Here is a 25877-nt window from a genome sequence, read left to right as displayed (position 1 = left end):
GACTAAAGCTTTCACATATAGAACTTCCAATTAATATTTTTATTTCAACTTTTTTCAGTAGAGAAGTAACTTCTTGTAGATTGTTTAACTTCTGTTCCATTCATTAATCACATTCCCAGATGTTATACTTAAAATGTATAAAATTCAGTATCTGAACTCAGATTTGTACATACTTTTTCTTCCAGTAAAAAGAACTACTTGAATAGGATTACTTCAGAAATTCTGATCAACAACAAAATATATTGGACCACTCACCAGATTTAATGAAAAGCTTATCTTCTAAGTGCTCAAATAGAACCTGACTTTAACAGTACACATCAGAATATGTTGGTTAAAATAGAGGATTTAATTTTTTTTTTTTTTTTTTAATGCTTTGGATATGAGTTGGTCAAATTAGAGCTTTAATAGATTTAAGAGGTTTCTTAAAATGCCTCTCCCATGTGATGAACTTTTCTTCTTTTAGCATCTGCTTCTGAAACAGTGTATCACCTAGGGCAACCTTATTAACATGCAGACTATAACAAAACTCCACATTTTTCATTTGGGGATAATAATAAATATAAGCTGTTTTGTAAATCACTGTCTCTTAATCTTTTCAATAATTTCTCATAAACCTTTCTCAGGTTTGAATACCAGTGAAGAATGGCATCAATTACCATTCTTAACCATGAATTATATGTTATGCAGGTGTGTTTCCAAGTCATCAGGATGAACAAAAGTAATTTGTCCTATACTAGAGAGACAGTCATTTGTATTAGGTCCCATGGCAAAAGTTCAGCATTCCAATTCCTAGTCCCACAAAAAAAACTTATAGTGTTTTATCCCTCATGTGATTTGACTTCTGCTGCTAGATAACTATTTTATGATATTTTAATTTTGTTTCATTTCACCAGTGTTCAGTGTAATCATCATATGTGTATAAAAATGCTTTTTAAACTCAATTAATGTTCCATTAATTGCTGATGGCTAGCTCTTGTATGTGCTTCAAAAGGGGAATGAAGAAAGAAGATTGCTTTAGGTGAATGAACAGTAGTATTTAGCATTGCAGAAGTTCTCATTATCTTGAGCTTTCTAAGGCTTTGCAGTTTTGATCGTACTTTTTTAAATGTCAAAGTAGCCCAGAATCAAAAGGTGATTTTTTTTTTCCTTTAGTTCTCAAAGTTTTGTGATCCACGTTACCTGTGTTTGGTTAACTACTTGAATTTTCTGGTATTTCTACATAACACCACATCTTACATTAGTTCTGTGTTACTGTGACAAGTTTTGAGAAAAACTTTCTCCTTCTTTGTCCACCTTACTGTAATCTTCATCGTAAATCACACACTCCATCCAGGAATTGCTTTGATGATCCAAATGGCACCTGCTAGTTTGCTTTATGCTCACTCAATACAATAAAGGCAAAATATGAGATAAGCTCTCTTTCACAACAGACTTACCACAACTTGTTTCCTGTTTCAAGGAGATATCCTGAAGAGTGTATAAACACACAGAAATTACCTTGTACATACCTGTAAGCAAGCATTTTATCTGCATATGCTAACTTACTTTCTGTCCTGTTCTATGCTCTAGATATTCTTTTTCACAAAAGCAAAACCAAATGCAAAGAGCATGAAATATCAATCTGAATGGTTTTTATTTGGTCCTTGTAGAAAAGGTAGCAAGTAATGTTAGATCCCTTAGGTTATCAAAGTAGCCCTTTTACAGTCTTGTTTGAAAATAACTTAGCAGTTCTCAGTAATTTCTTTTTTAATAATGCATTTTTAAAATGTGTTACTTATACAGTTGTTACTCAGATGAAAATCATTTTGTAAAGTTTTAAGTTTTAAAAATTCACAAAAGGTGAAAAAGAAAATTTAATGTATTTAGCAAAAGAAGGAGTCTGAGATAGGCTCCTCTTTGCTGCTATTTACTAGCTTATTAAGTCAGTCTTATGTGTTGTACAGTGTAACAGGAATTTTCAGATTTTTTTTTCCTTATTCTAGCTGCAGAAGGTATTCAATTATTTTATAATATTCCAAAAAGATACCATCTTATCTTTAAAATGTATTAAAATATTGGCTTAAGCAAATTAATATTCCCATTAAATTAATTTGATCTACCAGCATGAATGTTTATATTCAAGACTGAAACACACTATTAGATGGGTAATAATAACACTGTAATATGAATAATGTTATGACCAAGATTGTTTAGCAAGCTCTATAGTGGGAAAATAGAAAGTGGTTAACTGTAAATGCACTTTCATCTTTACATTTAAATGTTTTTGGTTTTTTTTTTTTGTCTTATACTTTCATGTCTCTAACCTTATTTCTAAATATTTCATTTTCTGCCTTTTCCTTCTACCCGTGTGTGTACTAAATACACTGATAGATATTGAGAATTAAATTAACAGTCTCAGTACAATATTTATCTTTTCTTAGTTTGTGTATATATATATATACATATATATATAATTTATATATATATAAAGATGTGACCTTTGTCATTTATACGTTGATCTTAATTAGACAGTTCACAGAGTTACAGGAAAGAGGTCTCAGTAAGCCTTCTGGAACACCATGCAGTTTTAGTGTACATATTCTGTATTTCTGTGATGCAAATGTGTCTTCATTTTGCAAGCTAAAAGTACAAAGCATCCAAATGTCACGCTGTGGCCATCTTTCTGCGCCCTTTAGTATATTGTAAAGCCTGAGAGCATTTTTAATGAGAAAAACAAGGAAGAAGTATTTTCTTGAACTTGGAAAATATGAGAACTCAAATACAACTCAATTTTACTTCAAAATTTTTTATTACTTAAAATCTCTTCTAAAGGTTTATAATAGAGAGTGGGAAAAAAGTGAAAAACAGACAAAGAAAAAGCATTTTCTTCGCTGTAAATATTGTCTTCTATTTGTTTGCTCACATAACTTACGCAAAATCTTTAAGGAAGGAAAACAGAACAAAACTGCAAGATTCTTAAAAGTGGTATTCAGTAGGAATTGTGACTTGCCTGCCACCTGGGAAGATGTGATTTCAGGAGAGCTTCAATTACACTACAAATGTTTCAGTCTCAAAAACTCTGTTATGTGAATTTATACAACTCATTCCCACAAGCCTAATAATTACTAAATTAAAGTGCTTGCCTAATACAAAAACGCTTGCCAAATTTTTAAAATATATTTTACACTGTAATAAATCAGAATTATTGAGCTCTGTCCAAGTTTTTTTTGTTTTGTTTTGTTTTTTTTTAATAATTAATTTTGCTTAAAAGCTCTTGCAAGGCAACTGGATATATTCATATGTTACAAATCAGCCAATGGAAATTCAAAACAATTTCCAAATGATGTTTCTTTTATTCCTTTTTTTTTTTTTTTTTTTTTTCCCCCAGAAATCTCATTTTGTTATTTCAATATTGAAGGAATTAATAGATAACTGGTATTTAACGTTTCTCCAGAATTATAAAGAAGAAGCATGAAAAGAGATGAAATTTTACAAAAGTCTGTCAAGTTTTTTTAATATATGTATTTCTAGATACATATGTGTCTCTTACATACATATATCTCTAAATATAAAACAAAGTAATAGAGATTAAACCTCAAACACAAACACCCCAGTTTAGAAAATAATAATACGTACTACTAATATTTTGTCACCAGTATGTGTGCTTGGAAAAAAAAGTCTATGTTGTTACTTTATTCTTGTTTGTTAATATAATTGTTTCACTTTTCAATGCTTTTATCTTTTTTTCTGTTGTATTTTAAACACGCTTTTGCTAAAATGAAATAGTGAAATGCATCAACTTAATGAATGTTGTAGCTCAGTATTCACCTGAACTGAATATGAGCACTCTCTTTTCTTTGCTGCCATACTTTTTTATTCTTTAACAAGATTAATATTAAAGGAAAAATAAAATGCCTTCAATTTCACACAGTCCTAGTATTATCAGCAGTTAGGTCATTATTCAGTGTTGTAGCACTACATGTGTTTTCATCCTGTAGTTAGATGTAGATGTAGAAACACCAGTGAAGAAAGTTCATTTTATCAGCCTATTTCTTCTTTCAATTAGCATAGTGTACCATAATAACGCTGGTTACACTGCTGTATGCCCTAAGGAGCAATGGATGATGATCACACAAATTGCTATGTGTATGAAATATTTTAGTCAAAGTATATTTTCTGTTTCTTGGTGGTATGTTTTGTTTCTTGCTTTTTGTTGTTGTTGTTGTTTCTTTGTTTGTTTGGGTTTGTTTTTGTTTTTTTTTTTTCCTGGAGAATTGCAAAGTATATGTATGTGTATATCTATATATGTATTCTAATTCAGGATGAAAGTTTAACATTAAGTTGTAATTAAAACCAAAAATAGGAGAGTTACAGTCTTCCATTCTGTTTCTATTTTTTTTTTCCTTTTTTTTCCCCCCCTTTCCTTTTTTCATCTCAGTTTGAGCTTGAGTATCAGTGCAGATATGCTGTGTGATCTCAAAAATCAAAGTATGCTTCTGTGATTGCAAATTTCTGGCCCTTTGCTATTGTGTAATTTGACACTTCTTTTTCTAAAATAACTAACTGCTTGCAAATGAACCCATGTTCTGTGTACAAAGACATGGGGGAATCCTTTATAATTGTCTTGCTTTTCACAAGTATATACTATCTTCTGATCAACAACACTTTTCCAGGCATTTATTTGTAGTACTTCATACATAGCAGTATTTTTTACTTAAGCTTCTTGAGGAAGTCCCAATTGATGCTGAATCTGTATGTATCTTGTTTTTATTTTTATTGTTTTATATTGTAAACTACAAGTTGGAAACAAAAATAAGGATCTGTTTCTTTATATTTTTTTGTTCCTATTTTGGCTGCTTGACTATGTACAAACTATGAAAAGATGGATCTTCATATTGCTTAACATGCAGACAAAATATTTGTGTGTGCATATGTACAAGCCCTTATTTTTCTAATACACATAACTTTATGCATTCACAGTGTTCCAGCTTTTCATATGCATTGAGTTTTAGTGAAAAATTATGTATACCTATTTTATGAGGGACTGTCGATGATTGTAAGTAACAGAACTGCTGAAAATGTGAAATTTTGCTTCTATTTCTCAATAGTTTTGGTTAGTGATTGTTTGTCCATATGATGCATTGTGTTGTACAGCATTTTAACATTTTACTTCCTAAAGTAAAAATAGTGTAATTTGGAATATTTTCTATCATTTATATATTATAAAAATGTTAAAAATACATGCTTTGAACAAGTATTGTATGTTATATTTTGGAAGTGGGAATTTGAAGTTTTAATAACATTTATTAAAAGAAAAGAGTTCCTCTGTCAGGATCTAATACATTAAAAAGAGATACTTGTATAAAGTTTTAAGCAGAGCAGTGCTTTTTTGGTATGTTGAAGAATTAATGTTAAGCGTATGTATATTATTTAGAAAACATTATCAATAAATATGACTCCTAATTCTTTTTTGTGTTTATTTTGAACGCAGGCTGATGATACGTTATTAACTTTTGCTCAATTAAAGGATCGTTAACACTAATGATAAATATATTGTAGCAATTTGTTGTGAAGGTATTAGTTGCATGCTCATCCATCATGAGATTGTTGTTTACATTTTTTCACACGCCTCTCAATTAAAAGTGATCAATTAATATTTTAGTAATTACTACATTGCTGAAAGCTCGTAGCTTCAGTGTAATTGTTTTAAGGTATGGAACGCAGTTTGCTGGCTATAGTCCGTGCAATAGAATGGTGCATTATAAGGTGCCAAAGTAAATTTCAGTAGTTTCTTTCAAACACTGGCCCTGTTTGCTTGTAGGCTGATAATTGTTTTTAGTGTGCTCATTGAACTTGCTGGAATTTGTGTTTTCTGGTTTTCATTTTCCTTAAGAGAAAGAGAGAGGAAAGAATATATTCCTCATGTGGCTGGCATATTTTTCAGTATTTATGTGAGTTCACCATCTTGATTTCAAGTCATGAATTTCTTTTTACATGCATAAGCATGCATATTTACGTGCATTATTTATCCAATTGACTTTAAATTCCATTAAGTTCCAATGAGTAGGAGAAAGATTTTGTCTTAGGCATTTTTTATTCATTTTAATTTTGTAGTTATGTTACTTTTGTTGGTTTATTTATTTTTTAACTGTTCAGTCTAAGGCTTGTAAAGGTTGATTTGCTCCTGAACTGCTTTGTTCCCAGACATTGCCATCTTCCCCAACTACCACCAAGTCCTCTCCATCTGATCCCATGACCACCTCCAGAGCCAATCAGGTACAGTATCATCCTACCATCTACACCATACTTTTCACGGGTGACAGCTTGCAAACTGGAGAAAAAGATATGGTGGGTTAAGGATTTATTCGTTCATTCACATGTGTACACCCATAACCATAGATATCTAACTCTTATTAGAATTTCGTAAATTGAATGGAAATCTTTTTTTCTTTTGTTTTGTCTTCTTTAAGATCTCAGATAAAAACAATTTTTTTTTTTAATAAATCTTGTAAAATAGTATTATTTTTAATATTTCGTTAATAAATAGTAAGGATGCATACTGGTATTTCTGCAGACAGAGTAAGTCTGGGTATGTTTATGTATATATGCACACACGTATTTACTTCCTGGATAAATTACAGTGGAGTTACCCATAAACCATACTTAATTGGATATATATCAGCCTGGCAGTAGATTTTAGATTTTATTTACTTACTGATTTCAAGAATTTTCAAATATGTTTGTGGACAGTAACATAAGGACATTGTTTAAGTATGTTTCATTATTGTTGTGTGTAATAAAAGATCTTAAGTGAAAATATCTTGACTTAGAATGAAGTAAAATTAAGTCACTTTAAAACATCTCAAATACATCTAATTAATTTTAATTCACATCTAGTTTTTAAAAAGTGTAAAATGTAATTCTAGTGCAATTTTAATTACACTCCTTTATATCTCTTTTAACTGCGAAAAAAACAACAACCACGTCTGCTTCATTATGTCCACAAATCATCATGGTTGTGTATCTTCCTTTTTTGTGAAAATTGTTAAAGTTACTTCATACTATTCTATTTAGAACTGATTCATGCTTAATAAATATCTTATTCAGTTTTTTTAATGTGCTGTTAAGTTTAACATATTTGGTGTTCAAATAATATTCAATTAACGCTAACAGTTTTTCAAACACAGCTTCCATTTAAGTTAGCTGAGTGCTCCTATCAGACCTTGCACAAATTAGTTTTCCAGAAAAATTTTCTTCAAAACAAGTTATTTCCCTCTTGAAGTTAACATTGATACTAATTATTGATTCTCTGATATTTTATGAACTGTTTAGAACTTTCTGTCTGTATTAATAATTTTACATATAACAGGACAAAGCATATTAAAGCAATATGTCATATTTTTGATCAACATGTATGCAGCTGTTGAAAGAGACATCTAATGCAGAGAGTAATGAAATTTAGAGAGAAACAATACAGATAGAAGAATTATAAGAACACTGTATGTTATGATATCCTTCACTTCAATATGAAAGCTTTCTTCAACAGACTGCTTCCATTCCAGCGATAGTTGTTTGGCTCCATCATCTTTAACTGACAAATATAAAATCTTTGCCAACAACTATGGGTTATTTTATGAACAGTCTACTCTGTTCAGTCTTTATTCTCTCCCTCTTAATGTTATTGTTTTGTGTATTTTAATTAGAAGGTTTTGAAAACGTTGAACAAATACATCTTTTTAAAAAGTGTTCTTTCTATTTTTTTGCTCTTTTACCTTTTTTTTTTTTGTTTTTCTTCTTAATATGACTCTACCCTGATGATCATTACTGAGAGAATTAAATAATATGTTCTTCTATTTAACAGAAAATACTGTTTGGCTTTTTTATTAGTATCAGAGAGGTATCTGCTTTACATCTGTTCTATGAATTTTGAATAATCAAAACTACTGTGTATATTAAACTTAAATGTCTTTTAATAGCTAAAAAATATAAATCTTTACCAAAAATTGTTCTATGAGAATGTTATCAAGTGATACAGCTGGAATATCCAAACTAAGAGAAAAGTATATGCTTTGTATAGTGCCTGTATCCCACCTTACATCTGCTAATGCATTTTATCCCTGACTCATATTCAGTTCCATTTTCATAGAAATAACCAAGACCTCTTTTGAGCTGCATTAAAATTGTATAAATGAAAAAGAGTAATACATTCTGTAAGTGGCGTTTGGAAATTCATTTATCATTAACCCTAGAAATCTTTACTGGTTTTTAATTATTTTATCCCAGCTTTCAAGCTTTCATTTCCTAGTGTTTTCTAACCATTTCAGCAGCAAGCACAAAGCACATGATAAGGCAATTAAGGCTTTTCTGTTCATGCTTGTGATAAGTGATGTAGCTGGCAATTGTTCCTAGACTGTAGTAGTGATTAGTATTCAGCACCAGTATGTCACAAGTATCTGCACTGCGGCTGTGACATGAAAATAGGTTCCAACACGGTAATCTAAAACCTGTCAGTAGTCAAGTAAGTAACCAATAGGAGACTAAGAGAGAACAAAACGAATTTGTTTTGATCTATGGCTAGGTATGATGATTCTTAATAGAAAATAACTGCTTGGGTGTGGATTTTCTAATAAATTGTTATATAAAGACAATATGAAAGAGCTTATTTAACAAAATCGAAGTCAGGGAATTTAGTGTTAAGGTGGAAGATAAATTCACAGCACAGCTCTGTGTGTGTAATAGCATATCAGACTTAAGATCATTCAATTTTCTATAATATTTCAATCATGACAAGACCGTATTTTATATTAAAAATTAACAAAGGTGATTAAGCAACATTTTACTAAGGCTTAATGCTGGTAGAAATTGTTTGCTGTTAGCGTAAGATTTTAACTGAGTTGGAGCACTCCCTATGAGTCATTGCAGTTAGAGACTTGTTGAGGATGCATGTAGATGAGCTTACATAATGATGTGATCCTTCCCACTGTACAGCAGTTGTTTTCTTCTGACAGGGTTTGCATAGAGGACAGAGCAATTCCTAGGCAAGTATTTACCACAAGACAGTTCTGTCAGGAGAAGTCAGAGGACACTAGGCAGGAAATCCAGCTTATATTACATCTTCCTTTTAATTACTTGATTTGCGTCTATTTGGATAAATTCATAACTCCCTTTTAGGGCAATTTCAATTTTTTTTCAATTTTGTTTTCTTCTTTTTATTTTGAAAAATTCAGTGATCATAAAACTGCATGTTGTATCATCCTCAAGAGGATGGTAGTCTCTATATTAGCCATTTATACTGGAATAAAACTCTCTCTTCAGATCTGTCATGTTGTGCTATGCTGAATTCCCATTAGTACAGCAGAAACCTGTGCATGGAGAATATTTTTCTTTGGTTTTGTTCCAGGAAAATATGTATCTGTCAATATTATTGTTGCAAAGTCTAATTTATTTTTTTAGTACTTTCTTGGACATTTGTCCACAATATAAAGTAATGCATTGGAAACTCTCAGTAAGGAGGAACAATTGATGAAATAGAATTAAGAATACCCAGAATGCATTTCAAATAGAGGGTTGTGTTTTTTTCTCCTCTGTACATGTCACTGAAAAGAACAACTTGAATCTTTTTGTGTACTTATAGACCAAGAACTTCAGCATTACCCTCTCCTGACAGCCTTTTTTTTATAAGAAAACATTCATGTGTGACTACAACGTGAAACTGTTCTTCTAGCACCCCTGAAATTGGCGGAATATAGCATTACTTTTGTTTACCTGAAGGAAGAAATCAATTTTACTTTTCCACAATACACTTCAGATGGGAATTTCCTTTCATAATTGGTAAATAGTACCATGAATGTCATGCTTGCTTTTCCTTCTTTGCTACCTCGGAAAGATGCAGATGACAAAAATTATTTTAAATGAAATTAGGCGTTTCTTTAATAAAAGTGTTTCCATATTGTTTTACTTATTTTAGAGGTAAACGCAAATGATCTGAGGCTAAATTTTGTATCTATTTCATGTACACTTGTAAGTGCAATTGCGAATTGGTTTCTTCTTCAGTCCTCCCCTTTTCCATGAGATTGATACAGCTTAACTGCTGGCTGTCAAAAAGTAAAAGGCCAAAACTGATGTTAGTACTTAAAGATAAGAGAGGGATGGATACAGCTATTCTCTCCTTCCCTTACAGCTTAGACCAACTTAAACTCACTAATGTGCTTATTCCAGAATTTGTTTCACGAACTTACTATGAACTTCTTAATTTTTTTTAATGCACTATTTTGTCTCTGGCTGTTTACATATTTTTAAATTGTAATCTATATTTTTCATCTGGAACTATTTTATCATTTTGTACATTGCAAAGACTTATTCAAGATTTATGATTTTTTTGGAGTATATCTATTTCATCTGCTGCCAGCAGTATCTGTGATAAAAAATACTTCTAAATCTTTGTTCAGTATTTGACTGAGCAAGTACAGGACACATGGCTTTTAAAGGATTTATAAATTCATCTCGCTTAATATCTGTTTTGTTGTAGCAGAAATAAGAGAAAACATTATTTTTAATCAAGGACATGGACTTTGAACAATAGTATAAAATATTTATACAAAACTAAAACTCTCTGTGTAAATCTTGAAATGCAAATAGATAATTTTAAGTATGATTTCAGGATACTAGCTAGCTCTCATAGGCTATCTGGATGCTATCTCTATTTACTTACGATAATTTGATGTGAAAATTATCCAAGGTACATTGTCTCTGATATTTTAACTTGAATATTTATCTAATCATTCTAATCCTTTTATTTTGATGTCATTTCTTACAGTGATATTGAAAACATCTGTTTCATTTTTAGGTCTCAGACTTTGACTGATGCTGGATGTATCATTTGATTTTCCAGACCTCAGTATCATGTATTTAAAAGCACAGTTAATAAGAAGTTATTTAGCATTTTTATGAAAGGTGCTGTACCAAGCTGTCCATAGCGTAATAGGGTTGTCAAAAATAAGTTCCTTGGTAGTTCACAGTGAGAAAATACAAATAGTAATTTAACTATTTTCAATCTGTGGATTGATCATTGATAAGTATAATCATTTTATTTACATGGAATCTGGTTTCCACTCACAAAAGTAATATACTTTTTGGAAGAGATGTCATCTAATAGGGAGTGTTTTATAGGGGCACATCATGAAAGAATTTAATGCACTGGATTCTAAAGTTTAGAAATTCATTGAAAAACACAAATATCATGAATTACGAATATATTCTTCTGATTATGGTACCAGACCATTTTTTATTTACAAGTAGCTTTGGTGATGACTATATAAACTTCATCACAATGTCTAAGGGAATAGAGACAAGCAATATGTTCTGTAATTTGCATAGGTTTTACTGACTTTTTCTGGATCCCAAACCTACATATATTTTTGTTACCAACAGAAAAATTCTTCTCAGAATTTCTCAAAATAGGATATTTTTCTGGGTACATTTCAGCAAGAACGTTAACATCTGAACTTGGCTGCTACTCAGTACTTGGTGTTCTTTTGTAGGCTGACCCACTAATAATTTTGACTCTCCATTCAGCATTGAGTATCTTAGCAGTATTAAATGAACGTGCCTACAGTAGTTGGATTAACACTTGTCTTTGCAGTGTGAAATATCTGTTAACATTCTAGATTTATAGATTTATTGTGGATTGTGAATTCATATCTCTGTAAAGTAAACTTTTTGTTTCATAAGGTGACAGTTCCTTTTTAGATCATATGTTGACTATGGCACACTGTGGATAGCAAGTAATGAGTAATGTTTGAGAAAGTGCTAGGGAGACTTATTCCCTTGTTGAAGTGAGAAGACTCCAGTAGAGGTTTGAGTGCCCCAGAGGTAACATTTCCTGCTTTTGTTCAGCTGAAACTTTTCATTTCATTGCCAAAAGTGGAATTAACCTATATCCATAGAAGACTGTTGTGATTTTTTTCTGATTCTCAGATTAATACATGACTTTTATCATATTTCTCTTGTTCTTGGGCCACTTTTTCACACTGTTTTGCAGTATCTGAGATCAGAGCTTTTGCTAGCAATGTCTAATTAAATACTTATGGATTAAAACAGTTTTAGATACTATAAAGTTTTGAAGTAATTTTTAAAAATCTTATATGTAAATCAGTATTTTTTTTCTTTGCCTGTTCTGTATTTTCCCCTTTGGACAACTGCATAGGTAATTAGTAGTGTTCATATTTTTTTATATTGATTTACTTGATTCCTTTCCTAATACTCTCTTCCACTGAGGGAGTTTAGGGTTCACTGTTCACTGTTCCTTCCTGACTGTAGAGAAAGTGTTTTTAAAAGGATTCATGACACCTGAGCAAAAATGTTGCTTTCTCATGGCTAAGACTCTCAACATTGTTGACATATTACTCATTATGTCAATATTACTCATTGAATGTCTTTAATTATCTGCCAATCGCATTCCTGTAAATCCTAGCAGCTCTTACGGAGTTCAGAATTCATAATGATCAAGAATTGCATAAGAATGCAGAAAGAGAAGTTGAGATTACAAAGCTTATTGTCACACCATGACAGATACTGGACAGCACGGAGTACAGAGTGGAAAAGTCAATACCACATTTTTTTGATATCTCAGAGATAAGTAGACAGTGTTAGGTCTAGCACTATTATGAAGTCTCTGTATGAAAATAAGGTCCTGTATTGAATATGCAATAGTAAATTTTTTATTTGTGCCATCTAAAACATCATTTTCCCAACTTGTTTGTAGGAATATTACAGCAATGCACTGTACTTTCTTGCAGATAGAATCTGCCTTTTGCATGTTTCAAGAATTCAGCAGGCAGTGGGAGTCGTAGATATATGTGAGATAAACCCATGAATGGAAGTAGGTGCCTTCCTGGTATAAATGAAAAAAAAAAATTTTTGTGTGCAAATCATAAAAACAATCTTGTTGATATACTGTGCTACAAGGAGTAAGTGATGGAATATTTTTTCTCTTACAGAGGATAAGGTGCATCTCTTGAGGCCTTTATCTGTAGCATAGCATGTCAAACTTCAGGTAGTCAATACCTTTTAATGTGTTTTACCCTGCAGTCAAAACAGTATGCAACCTCATCTTATTCAGAAGCAGTGTTTTCCCATAGTTTCTTGTCTGTAATTCTTTTCATGCTTGCTTCTTTTGCCTCTTTTAGCAAATTAGGTTTCCAGTTTCCTGTTAGTAAATGTAGAGTTAGTAACTTCCTCAGTTGTTCTAAGCTTGCAAATAGTAGAGCAGTAGAAAATCATGACCATGGACTATCATAAGCTTCCTTAGAAATGCCCAGGGATGAGTCCGGTGTTCTTTTATATCCCAGTGATGTAAATTTTAATTTCAATGTTTAGTAGACTTGAGCATTGGGGTTTGGTTCTTTTTCATTTCCTTTCTTCTTAAATGACAGTTCAGCAAATGCAGTTTGCCGATGACAGTATTTCTGTCCTCTTCCTTTTTCTTACATTATTCAGCAATTATAAACTTCTACACGACAAACTATTCTTTCACTTGGAATTGGAGGATAAATGTTTGGATGGGATTAGTAAAGTATTTTTAAAAATGTTTATTTATTAAACTGCAGCGTGACTTATTTCACATTTCTACTAACCTGATACATGATATCCATGCATCCCATCTCATAATGGTTATTTTTATATTTCACTTAACCAAAATAATAAATGCAGTGAGAATATTTTAATCCATTGCATTTTATTCTTAGTAATTGAAATAACTTTGACGGTAAATTAACAGCTTCTTCTTATCCATCAGACACTGAAATGTAGTGTCCATTTAAGCTCCTTTTAGAAGTATAGATGTTTTATGGAATAAAATTTATTTATGGAATAGACTGAACAATGAATAATGACGTTCTTTAGTAATAAGTACTGAAACAAAATACAGTTACAAAAGAGTGCTTATGTATAATTTAGTGATGCAAAAACAAGAAATCACTTTTAAAGATATACAGATATTTGAAGACTGTTGGTATTATATTTAAAATGCTTAATAAACTAACTGCGTGTTGTCCAAAACTAGTACTATCTCACTCTGTTCTAAAAATTAGCTCTTTCTTAAATAAATTTTAAGGCTATAGTTCACTTATACTTAATTTATGTCAAAATTAATTAGGAATTTATGCTACACTTCACTTGAACACTTACAGTGAAGTCTAATTGGCTGTGTGCAGTATGTGTACTGACAAACATTACTGATATTTGTCTTCATGCCATTTCTAAGTGTAAGTTATACCTGGCTTATATTAATAGCAACACATGTGAATGAGAGTAATAAAGATCCCTGAATGGGATGAAAGTTACGTTTGGAAATTTAAATTTAAGAATTTAATGAAGTTGTGCATATTTTATTAAAATATATATTAATGTAAATATATCTTCCTGTTAAGTGTATTATAAGGACTCTAGTTACAAAACTTTAGTTATATAACATCTATAAAGTTACAAATATTATTATGGCAATAGATATTTCATAAATCTTATTGTACTCCATACTGTATGTACTGTTCAATTATTTTATTCAAACTAAAATCTAATAGCTTGAAAATAATATATTAATGATAAGAATTTTTTAATTCACAAGCCATGTATTTGTTTACATTTCTATTATATGTAGTATGGTTTATCCTTCTAAATACACTACTATCACAGAAAACCTTTCTTTTTGACCTGTCTGAATTATATTTTGATGGACAGAAAAATACTAAAAGTCAAATAATAGGATAAAAACTGTTAATTGGGACATCTCAGCAAAATCACTGTTTTCAATATCACAAAAAATATTTGATTTTAAAAGTAGTAATAAGGAATAAAGGAATATTTTAATTTGAAGTCTTTTTTTTTTTTTACCATTGAAAATAATAAAATAAAAAAAATTTCTGGCAATAATAATCCACAGTGCATTAATAAAAAGTAATTATGTCTGATGTACTGAGATGATAAAATATTTTTAAAGTCTTACAATATCAAAAGTGGTTAGTAAGTATGTTTACTTTTTCCACTTTGATTTTCAAGTTTTTTTAATTTATATTTGTTGGTAGGTTTTTTTGAAAATTAAAAAAAAAAATTGTAATCCATGGAAACTGAAGAATATGTGTATATTTTTCATAGTAACTGAGGCAATAATAAATGTGAGTACTTTCTCAGTGTATCTTTAAAGAGTTAAAAAAAGTTGTAAATCCAAAATATGATTATGCAACTCCCAACTTATTCTTAATAGAATACTTTTCAAAGCTAATGCACATATAATTGCACTCATGTAATGTGTATACATAAATGTGTAATGTTTACACAGAAGTACAGCTCTATATGACATTTGTGCCTTAACACTTCATTTTGTTTAGGAACTTTTTTTTTTTTTTTTTTTTGGCCATGTGGATATTTACATTAACTAGACAGAATTAAGAACATTCGTAAGTTATCTGTATTCAAGTGTTGCTCGTGCCTCACTTTTGTAATGCATTATTGATTCTCAAAAGTTGTTAATTACTTTTGAGTTTAATTTATTATTTAAGAGATATGTCTTTACTGATATTTGGCTCCACAGATTTTTATTGTAGGAGAAATGTAGCCAAGAGCATGAATATATGGAGACAATATTCTGCGCAAATATGTGATATAATAATAAATGTATGCAGTTTTCCCCACTGAGCCAAATACTAGTGTGACTCCAGGATCTTCACCATGCAATTCTAGACTCAATTGTTTCTTGAATTTATAGCTTTTATTGGTAAGCTAGGTTGACTTAACTGGTTTATCTTAGCACATATCAATTGTTGTTTCTATTTACACAAATTATTGTTAATTCATTTCCTCCATTTATTCCACTATTCTTTTTCTCTTTTTTCTTCTTTCCCAACAATAGTCCCTGCTTCCCCAGTGCCTGTCTTGGTTAATAATGTTTAATTGAGAGTCTGTAAGAGGTAAATCAGAATGTATGTGTACAATATAAATTAGTCATATACACACAGAATTACTGGGCTGAATGTTAAGTTCTAAACTAATACTTAACTTATCTGCAGGTATTGAATATTTCCTTAGACTAACAGCTTGATATGATTCTGTTCTGTCTCTGATCCTTGTCAAAGATGTAGCACCAGCCTCTGAGACAAAAGTTCTGTAGTAATTTGTCAGAAGAATATCAGCATTACAAGGCTATGCACTACTGTAGTAGTACAGTAATGAAACTGTTCTTTTTGTAATAAAAGTTTCAGGTAAATAGTATTTTTATGACCTAGAGAAATATGATTATTTAAATAATGTTTTAATGTTTAATCTTCTTTGCTTCCTTTCTCATTTGAAAGCAATTCTCAAATGACGTATTTGAGATTGCCTTCCTGAGAAATTCATTGACTAGTTCTTGCTGTACAAAATCATTATTTTAGTAGTTACTCAATAGTACAGAAGGGATCAAGCCTCTGCTGCTAGTTGCAAAGCTAGGTGTAAAATGAGTAGGATCTGGCCGTTAATGCCACAAAAAATTGTGCATCTAGGAAGGCCAGATGCATTTTGCCTAGGCTGAATTTCTTGCCATTTTTCAGTCCTTTCACTGTGAAAAACAGTGAAACTAGACAGAACATTCTGCAGATCGGAGAGCCTCCTATTTTCACTGAGCTGAGACATTTATGGGGTGTCTACCATGGCTTTAATTCATATCTCCCCTTCTTTCTTTTTCTAAGAATTGATAGTTACATCAGGATCTCAATTAAGAATACTGTAAACAGATATGTTAGAGTTTATCATTATTTTATTTTATGTCCCATGAAAATGTAAGTAAAGGTGTTCATTTAGGTATGGTAGTTTTATGTCATTTACATTGGATGGTATTTGCAAAATTTGTTACAGATGCAGCAAGTTATTTATCATTCCATTCTTGCACATTGTGTGGGAATGCTATAAGATTTATTTTTCATCTCACTTTACACTTTTGTTACCTATAAGAAAAAAGCATGTGCAAAATTGGTGCAAAGTTATAGGTCAGGATATATCATTAAAAGTGTCCTGTCTTTTCTTAAGTCTGTATATGTAACTATAGACTGAATAGAACAGATTTCACCTAGGTGAAAGCCATACTATGTATATTCATTCATACTGTTAAGGGTAGAAATTTGTAACAAACTGTTCTTTTCTTCCACAGTGTTGTAATGCAAAAGGCTTCTGTTTGTTTTTATGTATGAGCACATTCACGTCTGACATTATTGCAGCTCTGAGATTCTAAGATACAACAAATAGCAGGGATGGTTTCATTTACTTTGGCTGTATAGAGTAATAATATTTATATTCTTTCCATATGGACTCATTTGCTTGCTCTTTTTTTTCCTTATTGTTCCTTAGAATCAGTTGAATTGTGAGCAAATGATTTAAAAAGACACTGCTGAATATGTAGCTTCTGTGTTCTCTGAATCTGCTTAAACTGTTGGCTAGATACTAAAAGTGATAGGACTGTTTTGCCAAAAGTCACCAAGTATTATGTACTTATATCTAAAAGTGTAGTATAAAAATTTATTTAGAAATATGTATATTAGTCATTTTCAGGTGATTAGGGATTTATTTCATGTAATTACAAATCATGTTTTACAGCATTGCAATGGCTAAATAAGCATTTAGGAGTCTCTATGACTACTTCTTTTTCATGTCATAGAATTGAAGTGATTCTGCTGAAGCATGGTATTTTCATAGTTTTGAAAAAAAGAAGACCCCTGCAGATGGTATAGTGTTGAAAACCTAAGTTTTCTGAATTTTTGAATGAATGTGTAGCATACTTTTTAAAAATCAGGTTTGATGAAGGTGACCTGAAAGTGGCTTAGAAGTGCTAGCATCCTTACATTTTATCTAGTATAGTACAATGGAAAGATTAATTTTAAATGTTGCTTTCATAGATTGATTTTCACTATTCTTACCTCAAATCTTGGAATGTGATTTTGATTTTAAATTTGGATTTAAATCCTAAATTAATTTGAGAATCTGGTCAGCAATGTCAGACAATTAGTATTAATTTCTAAGATCTATTTTTAAGCTTTGCCCTGCTTTCAATTTTCAATCAGCTTCAGTGAATTGTGCCACAGCAAATAGCAAGTCTGCTTTGAATATTTCTATTGAAATTGAATTAAATGAAATAACTACAGTAGATAATACAATATGTAATTTTGTGGATGGATTTTTTGGAGGTTGTTTTTGTTTTTGTTTTTGTTTTTTTTTCAAAGCACAAAATGATATGCTTCCTTGTTTATCAAAGCTTATAATAAAACTTGGTCACTGTTAGATAAAATGAGTAAACAGGAGGTTTGACATTGCATACTTATGTTGAAAATTTCTGTTGCAGCTAAAGCCGTACATATTAGTAGTTAAGACACTTAAGTTTGTCTTAGACTTACAGATACACAACCATAGAAAAATTTGGTAGCTTAAATCTCCTTGAAGTCAATGGGGAATTAATTCTTAAGTGTTTCTGCATATGGGCCATCAAACTTAACTTCAAGATTTGCTATTAATGTCTTGTCAGATTTTATGTATGGTTGAAACAGGATTTCTCCAAGTATTTGCTTTCATCAAGAGAAATGTGCCCAGTTAAAATATGGAATATTATTCATAACAAGTTTATGACTGCTGTGGTACTGAGGAGTGTGTGTGAATCTAATGGATACAGCCTTTTAGGGATTCTCTTGAGAAGGGTAGAAAATTCCTTGTCGTTTATGTACTTATCTTCTTTTGTGTGAAGATTTTCGAAGAAAGCGATCCACAGTGCCTCTTTAAACAAAAAGTTATTGAACTTGAGAAACCATGGTAACATCTATAGTTTTTGTGAGTGGGAAAGTGTAAGAAAGAAAACATCACCTGTACCCCAAGTTCAGTCATGAAGATCAATTCCTTCGGGAATCTGGAGTGGGTTTTATCAGTTTTTAGGATAGATCTTGTTTAATGCAAAACAGTATGAGTTTTCTTCATGCCATCAGAGATACGGATTTGTTTTTAAAAGAATGTGCACTTATCTACTTTTTTTTTGTAGATTATTTTATACTGAGAAGTGTTTTTTCAGCAATTCTGATAATGATGTTACATTATAATTACATGATGTCTTTCAGTTAAAAGCTTCCAAAATTACCATTCTGTTCATTCTTGTATGTTATGGAATTATAGCAGGTGTTCGCAGAATACCACAAAATGAATAGGAGAGAAAAATACAGTAAAAGAAATCACAGGAAGATTTTAGGGGAGAAATACATCTATTTTAATTTTAGCTACAGAATAGGGTTAACATTCTGCCACTGAAAGTGCAATTTAAACATTACTGGACAGAGTAGTTAGTAAACCTGCTCTCTGTCATCTCAAAAGATGTTTCATCTGAACAATATATATATCTTATTTTCTGTGTCTTTGTCATACTGTGCAATTGAGTAAAAATTTATTATTTATGCTCTTGTATAATTCAGTATGAAACCATCTTTTTTTTTTTTTTTTTTTAATTATAAAAATGTGGAAAGTATAAATGAAGCTACTCAAAATACATTGCACTTCCATACAGATGTAATTTGAAACTTATGAAATATTAATGCATGAAATACAGAGAGTTGTTTTCATGCTATACTGAAAAAAAAAAAAAAAAAAAAAAAAAAAAAAAAAAAGTTCCTTCTCTGTGTTATTAAAACTATGCATCATAGAGAATTTATTTTCGAGGAAATTTGTAGAATCATAGAAAATTGGGTTTCTTCCATTCAAATACTTGCAGAATTTGTTTTCATGAGATGTAAGAAACTTTGTATGTAAATTTTAAATAGTTCCTACTGATCTAGATAATCTCATAAAATTAACCGCCTGTATAAACATCAGTTCTAATATTTATTCACTGCATATAGAACCTGCATATGCACCAATTTGGTAGAAATTGCTGTTTAGAGAAAGTAGCCTTTCCACTTATGTGTTAGAGCCTAACCGTGGGAGAATGGCAACTAAAGCAGAAGCCAGATAATTTTTTGTTTGTTTAAACATGATTTTCTAATTCCTTGCAGTGAGTTGTTTGCATTCCAAATTAGATATTTAGTAGAAATCTTCATGGTTCTATTTTGAAGTAGGCAGCAATGTAATTACATTGTATCTAAGATAATTGAAAAATACTTTTTTGTTACAACAAAGAGCCAAGGTTTACTGTAACATACTAATTTTAAAATGTTCCCAATTTAAGATAAAGCAAAAATGTTTGCAAAATAAAGTAAGTGTAATATTCTTTCATGTACTAAATCTTTCTCCAGTTTGGTTCAGTGGTAAGCATTTTGATTATAAATGTAAATAATTCTGAGTGTTTAAGCTGAAATTACTTTTGTATTATGATAGTAACTAGGACTAAAGTAATACCATGAGCACTGCAGCTCATAAATTTAACACTGGTGATGAACAGTAGAGAGGGAATCAGACAGTCCAAATTCCTGCTCCAGTTTAGGGCAGATACAAATACAGATTTTAGATTATCCCTTTGCTCTGTTTTCTAACTTTTTAAGTTTTTAGAGATCTTGTATGTTTTTAACATGGGTAGGACCTATCTTGCCTGCAGTAAATGTTTCTTTCAAAGTAGCCTTCTAAGGTAGCCTTCTATGATGTCATCACTGGCTGAGTAGATGAGAGGAGGGCAGTGAGTGCTGTGTACCTTGACTACAGCAAGGATTGGACACCATCTCCCACAACGTCCTTGTTATGAAACTTAGGAAGCGTGGGATAGATTGGACATTAAAGTGGATTGAGAAGTAGCTGAGTGGCAGAGTTCAGAGGGTGGTCATCAGCATTGAAGAGTCTGGTTGGAGGCCTGTAACTACTGGTGTTCCCCAAGGGTCAGTGCTGTTTCTGGTCTTGTTCAATATCTTCATCAGTGAGCTAGATGAAGGGGTAGAGTCCACCCTCAGCAAATGTTGCTGATGGTGTAGAGCTGGGGGGAGTGTCTGACACACCAGAAGGCTGTGCTACCCATCAGTGTGAACTGTACAGACTAGAATGTTGAGCAGGGAAGAACCTGATGGGGATCAACAAGGGCAAGGGTAGAGTCTTGCTCCTGAGGAGGAATAGCTACATGCATCAGTATAGGTTAGGGGATCCTCTACTGGAGAGGACCCCTGTGGAGAAAGACCTGCGTGTTCTTGTGGAAGACAGGTTGTCCATGAGTCAGCAGTGTGCTCTTGTGGCCAAGAAAGTCAACGGTGTCCTGGGATGCATTAAAAAAGAGTGTGGCCAGTAGATCAAGGGAGATGATCTTTCCCCTTCTACTTTGTCCTGGTGAGGACACTTTTAGAACACTGTTTTCAGTTCTGGGCTTCCCTGTTCAAAAAAGTGAGAGATCTCCTAGAGTGAGTCCTACTGAGGGTCACAAAGATGATTAAGGACCTGGAGCATCTACTATATGTGGAAAGACTAAGTAACCTATGTCTGGTCAGCCTGGAGTAAAAAATACTGAGAAGGGATCTGATAAATGTTTATAAATATCTAAAAGGAGGTGGGAGGCAAATGGATGAGGTCAGGCTCTTCTCAGTGATGCATAGCAATAGGATGAGGAGTAATGGTTTCAAACTTGAACTTAGGAAGTTCCATACAGACATGTGTAAGAACTTCTATATGGTATAGGTGCTGGAGCACTGGAACAGCTAGACCAGAGAGGTTGTGGAGTCTCCGTCTATGGAGATATTCAAGACCCATCTGGATGCCTACCTATGTGACCTGCTGTAGGGAGCCTGCTTCAGCAGTTGGAGTCAATAATCTGTTGAGATCCTTTCCAACTCCTGTAATTCTGTGATTCTGTGATTAATTTAAATGGACTTGGAAGAAATAGTAGTTATGAAGACAGGAATACTAAAAAGAAGCAATTAGAGAAATTTAAAAAATTAAAGTTATCTTGCAGTAATCACAGGTAAAACATATGCAGAAAATATTGTAAGTGTATTTACTTATTGTGATGAGAAGAAAATCTCAAGAACACTAACTAGAATAAAGATGTGCATTGTACTAAAGTACAAAGTAGCATCTCATTTCTTCCAGTAATCCAATTAGTCTTCTTCACAGAATCTTTTTGTAGTTGCCTTCACCCCTCCATAGGCTGTGAGAAGAGAGAATGTAACCAATTTACATGTCTTCAGACTAAGGTGGTAAACAAAAGAAATACAGAGTATGGGGAACTCGCTGTAGGCACTTGGAAATGTTTGAGAGGAACAGGAATGAAAAGGGGAGAAGGGACATGAGGTTTTAGTGTGGATAGTAAAGCAGGTTTGGTGATAGTTCTGCTCACCAGAAGGATTTTTTGTGTGTGTGGATACATAGTTGTTGCTGCTTTGCATGGATTATCTCTTTGCAGTGTAAGGGAAGGAATGAGAAGTGGCATAGAATGATCTCTGAACGATTGGTATTCAGCTCTCAGGACTTAGGAATGAGGACTTCTAGTTCAGTAAATCAGAGGACTTGCAATGTCAGGGACATGTGTAACAGGGTGTTATGCAAGTGGGCTGTCAGTAAAAGAAGAAGGATTAAGGAATTAGCTGATGCACAGTTCAGGAGTCTAGGAGTTTTGCAGTGTGAAATGGTGGGTTAGAGCAACTTGAATTGTTTTCTCAAGACATAAGGATTGTGATCCATCAAGTACCAACCATCTTCCTCTAAGTGCTCAATTTCATCATATCTTTGCTAACTTCAGTGTGAACGGAAAGCAGTAAACTGCTCTCAGGTTTGAGCCATTTAGCAGCACCACAGCTTCTTGGACTGTTGTGCTTCTGTCAAGGATTTTTAAAGACAGCAATGTTAGTGAAACACTGCAGTGAAATTACTTTGTATTGTTCAATCCCTTTTCCAGGAGAAGTATTAAATTTGGAGCCTGATTTTGATATTATTTAGAATAACGCAGAAAGGATTATGGTGATGCCAGTGGAAGTAATTAATTTGCTTTGTGAATAAGCAATTGTTATGATTACAATTATTTTTCTAAAATCTGTTTAGCGTGAGATGAAGGCTGAGTTCCTTCTAGCCCTACACCCCACCTCACAGCATTTGAAAAAAAAACAAAACAAAACAAAACAAAAAAAAGCATTTCACTTATGCATTTCAAACTTGTTATTACTGTTTTGGCTACTTTGTCTCGTTTTTGCAACATAAATTTCAATATAGCCAGGATCATACATGAACCTATTGAAACCTAACCTTCCCGCATACTCAGAGCACTTAATTTGGATGCTGTTGGGATTATTCATTTCTGTATCCAAATCACATTCTGAACTTTTTATATATTAAAAGAAAGCAAGAATACTTCCTGATTTACCTGCTAGACAAGGGAGTACAGTATTAATGTACTCATGGTGGTACAGATAACTAAATCAAATAGATCTTAGCTTTTCAATTTCGGTTTGAATAATAGAAGTTGGGACTATGAACATGATTGTTTGTTACTAGTATTTTATGCAACACAATCAGTTTTTGCCATAAAGAATTGATATTCCGGTATGCAAACCATGGAAATTCAAGTTAATACAGGAAACAGATGGAAAATAATGAATCATTATCAAGATTGACATGACTTAAGTAAAAATTCTGTTTCGCTTTTTAAAATAATTATCTCAATTTTCAAATTATATTTTTCAAGAAATTGTGACAAATACCAGTTCATAACTTCATAACTTTGTGTTTGGATGCTTCAACATAATGCAAATGCTGACACTTATTTCAGCAAGAGCAGGATCTTACTTACTGTTTTCAGCTAAATGCGTAATTTTGCTTTTCTATTCTGTTAAAAATGAATTTTAATTGTAATATATTTTATCATGTCTTAGTATAAAATAGATATGTTGTCCATACTGTTTAATTTTTAGATACCTGTAAATTTTTAAAAGTTGTAGTGTATGTTAATTGGTGTAACATCCACTCTCATAATGTTTATATTTGAAAGCATATTAGCAGTGTATTCTTACAGTAAAGAAGTTCAAAAGTGTTGCTAGCTAAAATAAACACAGTCTGATGTTTCTAGAATAGTAATTTAGAGTTTCTATTTCTCAGAAGCAGAAAAAAAATATTATTGTATACATCCAGTGAAGGCAAGATTTATTTTCCAAACTGCAACATAGTCTGAATAGCAAAAAATTTCAAGAAGGCTGTGGGTGGGTATATGGAAGGATATCAGTCTGCATCTTCTTTAAAAGTAGGCAGATAATTCTGTTGGTCAATCAAAGCTTTTAGCGATTAACTAAATGAAGTTTTTTGATGTCAAGCCATAAAGTAGTAATTCCTTATTGAGTAAACCTTTATTATTATTCTTTTGCACAAAGAGTTTTTCCTTCATTTTATATCTGAATTAAACAGTCGTAATGTTGGGCTACACCAGTCTTTTAGAGTAATCCCAGCCATATTATGGTGATCTAGATTTTCATATATATAACATATGTAGCTATGGTATTGTGCGTCCTACAACGCTGTCCTAAAGTTAAGTACTCAGTTTACTTCTGTAATTGTATATCTGGTTATGAGACTATCTGTTTCCAGAGCGTTGCACTGATGGTGTCGTGAAATCTAGTCAGACCAGTTCCAGCATCAGATTTCAGATTTCTGCTGAGATTGAGATTGAAACAGCAGTTGCAGACTTTTTTGAAATGGAAATTAATGGCATATAGTCCTTAGGAAATAGTTGGTTTCTTTGTTTTTGTTTTGTTATTTGCTTTGTTTTGTTTTTAATTTCTTTGTTATTGCTTGGAAGGTGTTTCGGATCTTTAAGGATATTTTTATACAACTTGAAGTTGAAATTCAATATAAAGTTTGGTTTTTTTTTTACTAACTTTAATATCAGGAACATAATACATCTGCGGTGGTTCAGTCTAGTTTTTCACAAAAATTTAAAAGTATGACTTTGCTTAAAGTGCAAAAATGATTATTAGAGTACTCATTACATAGATATCATAAAAGTAAAAATAAATAAATAAATAAAAAAGTAAACAACACCTTCAGAACTCTGACAAATAAGGCATTAACTTGAACTCTCTCAAACCTCTCAACTGGATTCACATTCCCAGCTTCAGAAATCAAAGATTCATGAAAGTTTTCAGGTAGTTTTTTCTGATTTTGTTACGAATATGGATTTTGTTCTTTCTTTTTTTCTGAATCCATTATTTGTTTTCATACCTTCTTATGTTTTTACATTCTTCTTCAGCACATACGTAAGCACTTAAGCCTAACTTTAATCACAACTTTGCATGTGACTTACGAAACCAAGCAGGATCTGGCAAGTTACAGTGGTCAGAATCTCCGAATTGTTAATATGTCCTAAGTCAAATGAGTCAGTTAAACTATATACTTGATAAAAATATCAACCTTCATTATATTTTTCCATTTCTTAATTTTGTCTCTAGATCATACATCCTGGTTATAAAAATTGTGGCTTTGTTTTGCTAACAGGAAAGTTGAAAGAAAGGGCATCTCAAAATCACCTAATATGTTGAGCTGCACTTTAAAATGACCATGGCCTTTCCTTACTTAAAAATGCATATTCACAAACTCTGAGATGTTTTCTGTAGGATTATGTAGCTCATGGATGGCCTAATTTTTTTGCAAATGCAAAATGGTATGTTTAATTTTTTAAGGTACTTACTATGTAAGTGGAACATACAAATGTTTTTTAGCTTCAGAGTATACTGGACTTTCAAAGACTTGATTTTGATACTGTCATAACAACTGGAAATATCTAAAATGGATAAGATTAGAAAAAATTCTAGGGCATGCATTTTTATTTCTGATTAGCTTGATTTCATAACAAGCTTGAATTTGTAATGAAGTAACACGAGAATGTTGCTAATGCATTTTTGGTTGTATTTTTAATTGGCTTGTTGCTGAGATTTTAGATGGCATTTTGGTGA

General features: G+C 31.9%; 1 protein-coding gene across 3 annotated transcripts in view; it reads left to right on the top strand.

Annotated features, from left to right (window-relative positions):
* Positions 1-25877, top strand: part of NOVA1 (NOVA alternative splicing regulator 1) — a 129758-nt gene that overhangs the window by 99736 nt on the left and 4145 nt on the right. For all 3 annotated transcript variants that reach the window (XM_042814187.1, XM_042814188.1, XM_042814190.1), the window contains one exon: positions 6184-6255. In XM_042814187.1, coding sequence (XP_042670121.1) covers positions 6184-6255 — 72 coding nt within the window. The remainder of the gene's footprint in view (positions 1-6183; positions 6256-25877) is intronic.

Source organism: Centrocercus urophasianus, unplaced genomic scaffold (genome assembly GCF_019232065.1).
Source record: "Centrocercus urophasianus isolate 14NV4802_14NV808 unplaced genomic scaffold, USGS_Curo_1.0 seq_14, whole genome shotgun sequence".
Lineage (NCBI taxonomy): Eukaryota > Metazoa > Chordata > Aves > Galliformes > Phasianidae > Centrocercus > Centrocercus urophasianus.
This window is presented reverse-complemented; position numbering and strand designations above follow the sequence as displayed.